This window comes from Hippocampus comes, unplaced genomic scaffold (assembly GCF_001891065.2).
Source record: "Hippocampus comes isolate QL1 unplaced genomic scaffold, H_comes_QL1_v1.1 scaffold144, whole genome shotgun sequence".
NCBI lineage: Eukaryota > Metazoa > Chordata > Actinopteri > Syngnathiformes > Syngnathidae > Hippocampus > Hippocampus comes.
Window position 1 is genome coordinate 245,194 of NW_017805782.1, and position 7,522 is coordinate 252,715.

A 7,522-nucleotide genomic window follows, 5' to 3' on the forward strand; every position below is an offset into this window, starting at 1 on the left:
GCGCAGTCGCCGTCGCCGGCGACGTCGTGGATTTCCTTGGCCAGGATGGCCAAGTCTTTGGCCAAGTCGTGACTGAGCCTGCGCAAGACCGAAAGCGGGTCGGACGCTTGTCACTCGAAACCCGCAAAGTAGCAAGCGTGCGCGCGCGGCGGACGGACTTGGCGATCTCGGCGCTGTGCGTGGACCAGTTCTGGTACGGGTCGCTCCGGTCGTCGTCCTCCTCCGTCTCCAGGGAAAGCGACTCGGAGCGGCCGCCGGGCGTCTCGCGGCCCCGGGGGCTCTGGGCGCAGCGTTTGGCTTTCGTCGCGTCGGCGCTGGTTTTGTAGTCTTCGTCGGATGAAGAAGAGAAGTCCGAGTTTTTGCGCTGGGGACGGACACCTGCCACACCCCCCCCAAAATAAGGAAGTCAACTTTCGAAAAGCGGCCGGGAACCGACGCGAAACTCACCGCCGTTGGGGTACTTGGCTCCGGTGGAGCGGGTGCGGCTCGGCGGCTTTTTCCCCGCGCCTCCTCCCGCCCTGCGGGCGGCCTGTCGGGTGTCGCTCACCGAGGACTTCCTGGCGCCCGACAGCGAGTCGACGTTGCGAGCGGAGAAAGCCGAGCGGCCGGCGGAGGGCGGGGTCTCGCCGTCGCCCGTAAAAGAAGCCGTCCTCTTCCGCGGCAGCGCCAAGATGTCCAGCCTGGACAGTTTCTTGGCTTCCGGCGCCGGGGCGGCGTGGTCGGAGCTTTGGGAGGCCCGGTCGGTCTCGGCGCCCTCGTTGTCCGAGGCTTCTCCCAGCCGCGCCCGACGCAACATGGACGCCCGAGTGGGACGCGGCGCCGACAAGCTGTTGGAGCGAGTCAGAAGCTGCGCGTGCGCCGCCTTGGCGCCGTCCTCTTTTTGGAGCGAGGCCGCCGCCTTTTTAGCGCGGCCGGACGCCCGGGAGGCCTCTTGGTCGCACGGGGCCGTTGCGGACGTCTGCCGGCCCTCGGGGGGAAGATCCAAAGAGCCGCGGGCGCCGGCGCTGCGGCGCATCTGAAAGCGCTTGGCGGCCTCCGCCTTATCGGCGGGCGGCTGGCTGCGCCGTTTCTCCGAAAGTCGCTCGCGAGCCGAGGGCTGGCGGCCCTTGGGCCGGGCCGAGGGGGTCTTCTCCTCGCGGAGAAGACCGCCGTCGACGGCCGAAGCCGCGGGCGTCCTTTTGCCGCTCAGCTGGCTGGCGGTGCTCGCCGTGTCCAAGTCGGACTCTCCCGAAAGCGAATCGTCGACGCGGCCGGACGAGCCGCCTTTGTGCGAGCCGGGAGACGGGAAGCCGCCGGCCTCCCGGGGGGAGGACTCGGCGTCCGGGAAGCGCTCCGTCCTCCCCTCCGAGTCTCTGATGGACGGCTGACTGGAAATGTGGGGCAGCCTCTTGAGCGGGACATTCTCAGCGGGCGCCGCTTTGGTGAAACTCTCGCGGCGGACGAGGGACGGGGGGACGTCTCTGGTGGGGACACGATCCGCGCCCTGCGTGGGCAGGTCGGGCGCCGAGCTGTTTGGTTTCACGCCTCCCCGTCGCGGTTCGTGACCGCCCAGGTGGCGGATCAGGACGGTGGTCGGGGGGGTTTTGGCGGGGGGGTCCGGACTCCTCTGAAAGTGAGCTGAGAATCCGGCCGGGTCGGGCTGGGCCCCGTTTTCGTCCGAGCCGATGTAGAAGAGGCTGCGTTTTGCGGACGAGGACGACGACGAGGACGAGGAGGCGGCGGCTTTCTGCGCCGGAGAGCTCAAAGGGGCCTGACGGCTCTTCGCTCGCCTCGAAGCGGCTCCGTCCTCGGAGCGGCTGGCGTCACTCAGACTGTCTGGATCCACTTGGTCCCGCAGGGACAGGCACCGGGCGGAGTCCCGTCGGGGTCCGGGAGACGGGGGGGCCGCGTCGGCACGCTCCCGCTCTTGGGAAGAGTCGCGGCGTCCCGGGAGGCCGCCGTCCCCCTTTTCAGGGGGAACCCGAGGCAGAAGCCTCCTGGTCCTGCGGCCGCGGCCGGACTCGGACTCCGAGGGCTCGTCGCCGTCGCCTTCGCTCGGCCGCGCCGGCGCCGGCGAGCCTGGCGCAAAGAGGTCAAAGATCAATGTGTTTGCCAAACTAAGTTTGGGTGCCTAGCGGGCCGCTAACAAAACGCCACGTGGTATCACGTCATCTTTCGCCACAAAAAAATGACATCCGGGCGGCCGGCCGCGATCTCGCCGTCGGCGTGCTTTTTGAACCGAACGCACACGCAAAAAGGACCAAAGAAACCAAAGCACCTTCTCGAGGCGCAGCACAGCTGTCCGCTAGACCGGCCCAACGAGAAACCCACTTTGGGCCTCCTGGAGCCTGCAGGGAGAAAACAACGGTTTTTTAACCCCCTCCCCCTGTGATCGTGATCCACACGCGACACGCGCACCGGAGCCATTGCCGTACGGCTCTTTACCTGGAAGGGGCTCGCTGCGGGGCCGCCGGCAGCCAGGCCAAAGTCCTGCAGAATCACGCAACAGCCGGCGCCGTCGGCGCGCTCAACCTGGCCTTCGTCGATGACGGGCCTCGGCGTTCCCGGGCCGGGCTCGGCGTACTCCGGAGAGTCCAGGACGCCAAACACCTGCGCAAGATGTCGACGGGTTGGGAGGAACGTTCGCAGCCGCTTCGGACAAAAGGCGAGGTCACCTGGTCGATCATGTTGCGAGCGTCTTCCACTTCCTGGTTGTGGGCGTCGGTGTCGATGGTGTAGGTGCCGGCCTCGCTCACGCTGTCGTCCTCCTCGTTCCGAGGCGGCCTCTGGCACCCTCTGCTGTCTGCTCCGGGAAAACTCAGGGGCGGCGGAGGCGGAGCGGCTCCGACGGCAGGGGGCGGAGCCGTCGCGGGCGGGGCCGAAGGTTCCGCCGGCGAAGGGGCCGACACCATCACCGGCGGCGCCGACATGGGCGGCGGCGTCATTTGCTCCCCGCCGGACGAGGAGTCCGGACGAGAATCCTTCGGCGATTCCGCGGCAAACTCCCGAGCAAAGTCTTGAGCCAGTTTGGACTTCTTGCCCACGCTGCCGAAAGGACGAACAAAGATCGCCGAGGACGAGCGAGAGGTCTCGGCGTCCGCCTGCTCCCGCTTCAGAGAACTGGACCGCTGGGGGGCCCCGCGGCCACCGGGACCTTTGAGCGGCGCCGTCGCCTGCTGGGCGGGGCCCACGTGGCCGTGAACGGACGCCGGACGCTCGCCGCCTTTGCGGCGCTCCAGCTTGGCCTTGAGTCCGGAGTACGGGTCGGGGTGGGCGGGGTTGTGAGTGAAGGACTGCGAGCGCTTCTTGCGCGGGTTGTCATCGAAGAACTCGATGACGAAGGCCTGCTGGCTCAGGCGCTCGGGGGGACCCCGCTCGCACGGGTCGGCGACGGAGGACCGGGTCCCGGGGGGCTCCGGGGACACGGGCTCGGGCCGAACCCGGGTCGGGGAACGCCGGGATGCGCTCGCCCGTCCTTTGAGCGCCGGGTCCTCGGAGTCGCTCTGCGTTCCGTCGTCATGGTGATGACCTGCAAACAGGAAGCGAGCGAGCGCGTGTGCGTCATGTCGTGTTCGCGTGCGTCTTCCAGCATTCGGCGGGCCGAACGGCGATGGTGCGCGTCCTCGTCACCTTTCAGCGATTTGATGTTGACGGCGAGGTCGCTCTTGGTGCTGTAAACGTCGTCGCAGGCGGGTCGCGTCCTCATGGCGCCGGCGTCGCTGCGAACCAGCCAATCGGCCACTTTGCTCTGGGATGAGATCGCGTCCGCGGGGGCGATCTTGGCCGGGGGCGGAGTCTTCCTGTGGCGGGAGGAGAACTTGGTCACGTGGTCTTTGATTTTCATCTTTCCCGGCGTGAGGTCATCAAACTCGATGGTGAAGGAGGCGTGGCTCTGGATCGCGAGCGGAGTCTCGTCGGGGCCAAGGCTGCTCGTGTCCTTGGTGGGGATCTGTTGGAGCTCCGCCTCCACGGCTTTGGGGAGTCGCGAGTCCTTGGTGGGAATCTCGAAGTAGCTGGCCTCGCGCCGGTACGACGGCGATACGCTCTTCCCGGAAAGGCATTCGGGCAAATCCCCAACTTCCCTCGCCGCCTCTGAGCCAAAGCACCGAGCAGACGTCAGACTTTCGACGACCGCCGTCGTCCAAGTCACCCGGCCGCCAGTTGGACGCGGCGCTTGGCGGAGATCGTACCTGGACGAGGGCCGTCTTTGTCAGGCTCTTCTTTCTGAGGTCGGTCCCCAGCGTCCGCCCGACTCCCGCAATCTTCCTCTCCCCACCAGGAAGGCTGCCCGTACAGCGGCGTGGGCCGCGGGGCCGGAAGCTCTGGGGGCGACCGCGAACACCGACGTGAGCGAACACCGACGTGAGCGAACGCGACGGCGCGCCGCCCGCCCGTCCTCCACGTTGGGCTCCCGTAGCCTCCCTCGAGCGGGTACGTAGCTCCCGTCACCCCGCACCGCCCGACGGCGTCGACCGCTTCGGCGACGTACCTTGCGTCAAGCCCTTGCTGGCGGCGTTCTTCTCGAGCTCCGCCTTCTCGCCCCGTGACGCCTTCAGGCTAATCTGCAGTTGGCTGGTGTACTTCTCGTGCTGCGACGACAGAGGGCGCTCAAACTCAGCGCCGACCTTCAAGGAGCCTCTTTGGCCGGCGGCGGCGTTTTCCCCGAAAGGACCTCCGCTTCCCGGGCGAGGCCGTCTCGGGGCCCGCGAGCCGGACGCGCTCGCGACACACTCGCTGCGCCGCGTCTTTCAAGTCCCGAACGCACTTTCATGACAAAGCGAGGCGACGGCGCACTGACCTTCAGAGCCTCTTCGGGGACTTGGTGTTGACTCTTCTCCAGAACGTAGACGTGGGAATGTGCCGGCGGGTTAAGGAAGGAGCCAGTGACCAACGTGCGGGTGCGAAGGTGCCGGCCGGATACGGAGTCGTAAACGGCGAGCGCCGGACCGGCTTTGCGAGTGCGCATTTGAAACGCGTGCCGCTACTCAAGCGAAAAGGATGCGGTCTTCCGTGAGTGGAACTCGCTGGATTTACACGCACGTCTTGGACTGCCTGGCATTTGCACCCGCGGGTTGAGAGGGGAACAAAAGTCAACTCTTCGAGTCGAAATGTGCCCCGATCAGCGGCAACGTATCGATGAGAGGGGCAACGGTGAAGCCATCCGTCCATTTTGGAACGCGCCTGTCCTCACGAGGGTCACGGCCGCGCCGGAGCCGACCGCCGAGTCCCCGGAGGAATGTGATGATCATCGATTCGATGGTCAGAGACAGAATTGCCCGACTCCTCGGCGTTTCGGCCGCTCGACGGCAAATGCCGTCCGTCCGGCGGATTCTCTTTGTGTTTTGTTTGAAAATAAGACATTTGCAAAGGTCCGCAACCACGGATCGACTTTTGGGCCTCTTTTTCGACATGCCGTGGACCAAAGCGGTAAGCCATTCCGAATCTATGTCTGTGTACTTTTTGGGCGGCGGCAACGTAAACGCGCGCGACAACAAAACAACGAAGGGAAGGGCCGGCGAGCGCACGCACGCGGCCGCGGTCGAGGATATCGTATCCGAAGCGGAGGATGTCGGACACTTTCAGCGTCATGTAGGTCTGGTCGGGGATCCTCAGGTCGTTGACAAACGTCTGCGGAAAAACAATCGAAGCGGAAGTCAGCTGTGAGATGGGGCGCCCGCGAGGCGAGACCAAAGCGCCGTCTCACCCCGTTCAAGCTGCCCAGGTCCTTGACCAGGTGCTGGTCCGTGGCGGCGTTGTAGTTGATCACGGCGTGCTGCTTGTCCACGCTGCGAGACTGCGCGGCGGGAAAAGCGTCACCGCGGTCGGGGAGAAAGGCAGGGCGGCGGCGGCGGCGGCAGCGGCGGGACAGGCCGACTCACCTGCAGCATGAGCTCGCAGTCCTCCCGCCCCACAAAGATCATCTCCTTGGGAAGGCGGTGGCGCGCCCCGGAGCCGCTCACTAAGAACCACGACGTCACGCTCATCTTGTCAGGCGCATCGCATTCTGGGAGGGATAGCATCAGCATCAGCATCAGCCGCACCCCCACCGCACGTGTGCTTCCCGAGACGACGCCAAACTGACAGCGTCCGCCACGCCGAAGTGACGAATCGCTGCTGCGAGCCTGGCAGGCAGGCAGGCAGGCCGCGCGGGGCCGGGCCGCCGCGTCCCCCTCCCGATCCCCCTCCCCCGCGCCTTCCTGCCTCCTCCACGCCGCAGCCCGGCCCGGCCGCTCTCTCTCACCTCGGATCGACGGGATGCTGAGCGAGGACCTTCGTCTCCTCGAGCGGGACGGCGGCGCGAAGGCGTCGGGCGGGAAGTCGCCGGTGCCGATGACGAGAATGACGACGGCCCCCGAGGCATCCGCGTAAGACCGGGACCGGCAGCGGAACCAGAACCGGAGCAGACGCCGCCCGTGCCGCCGCGTCAAGTCGCAGCGTGGAAGCCGCACGCAGGAAACGCACACCCGGCGGCCTTCACAATCGTGCGCGGAAAGCCAAATCGCCTCGAGTTGACGGACGCCGCGTGTCCAAAACGACGTCGGTGCACGCTAACCGCAAAGAAACCAGCTGTGAAATCAACGGGCACTTCCTGCTTTCCCGTGTGACGGATTTGAGCGACGGAGAAGCTTTTATTTTGAAGGCTCTTTGTTTTCCGGCGCATCTTCAACCTGCCGCAGGACGCGCGCTTGTTCACCGACGCGCTCGCCAAACGCTCACGTGACCTTTATTTTGACAAACGAGCGGAGGACGAGGTGCGGTGGCGTCATTCTAGCGACCTTTCACACACTTTTGGACGCGGTACGGAGTTTTATTCGTCAAATAAATATTTCGTGCTGTACCGTTAACATAAATAACAACATGGTGTTGACCTCACGTGGTTATGACCTTTGGATATTTCACAGAATGTGGGGCGAATCTTATCAGTACAAAAATACTCCTTTGCACGAGAAAATAAAAGTCCTGGCGCTATGTGCAGCACTTTGTGTGCAGCGATGGCTGTTTGAAAGTGCTCGAGAAATACAGTTGAGTTGCGTAGATGGCGTTCAAGTGGTTGTTTGCTGTCGCCTTGGTGACGGGGCACCGTTGGCCGACGTTCAAATGGCCTGTTGTTGGGCCACGTGACATCACCGTGACGTCGGGGCATTCCATTCAAGCCACGGAAGCATTTATCCAACAGATTGACGGATGGATGTCACGCGTGCGCCGAATTGTTCATGCACGAGCACGCTCTCGCAATTGGTGGTCGTTTAGATGGAGACTACTGGTGCGTGAGCCACGCCTCCTAGTTGAGCGTCGTCGCGTTGCCGGTCGGGGTTCGTTGTGTACTCGTCAGCCAAAAGATTTGCATCTGAATTCTCATTTCCCGCCGGAGTGGCTTCAGGAGTTGAGCTTCTGGAACTTCTCTCGGAGATTTTTCACCGAGTTGTGCTGTCCGGCGGCCGAGGTTTCCGAGCGGTCGGCGACGGCGGGTCTTGAGACGGCGCTTTGGCTTCTCTGCTTGTATTCGTCCGACTCCTGGTAAGCTCGGCAGCGGTCGATATGG

At 64.8% G+C, this 7,522-nt stretch overlaps 1 protein-coding gene across 1 annotated transcript in view; it reads right to left on the bottom strand.

Moving 5' to 3' along the window:
- Positions 1 to 7,454, bottom strand: part of LOC109524811 (centrosomal protein of 170 kDa protein B-like) — a 9,671-nt gene extending 2,217 nt beyond the window's left edge. The window contains exons 1-14 of the mRNA XM_019884914.1: positions 6,221 to 7,454; positions 5,859 to 5,983; positions 5,684 to 5,773; positions 5,529 to 5,607; positions 4,778 to 4,836; positions 4,469 to 4,568; positions 4,170 to 4,301; positions 3,610 to 4,071; positions 2,655 to 3,508; positions 2,425 to 2,589; positions 2,258 to 2,327; positions 448 to 2,058; positions 159 to 378; positions 3 to 78 (exon numbers count right to left, since the gene is read on the bottom strand). Of these exons, the coding sequence (XP_019740473.1) occupies positions 3 to 78; positions 159 to 378; positions 448 to 2,058; positions 2,258 to 2,327; positions 2,425 to 2,589; positions 2,655 to 3,508; positions 3,610 to 4,071; positions 4,170 to 4,301; positions 4,469 to 4,568; positions 4,778 to 4,836; positions 5,529 to 5,607; positions 5,684 to 5,773; positions 5,859 to 5,963 (4,023 nt within the window). The 5' untranslated portion in view covers positions 5,964 to 5,983; positions 6,221 to 7,454. The remainder of the gene's footprint in view (positions 1 to 2; positions 79 to 158; positions 379 to 447; positions 2,059 to 2,257; positions 2,328 to 2,424; positions 2,590 to 2,654; positions 3,509 to 3,609; positions 4,072 to 4,169; positions 4,302 to 4,468; positions 4,569 to 4,777; positions 4,837 to 5,528; positions 5,608 to 5,683; positions 5,774 to 5,858; positions 5,984 to 6,220) is intronic.
- Positions 7,455 to 7,522: the final 68 nt, after the last annotated feature.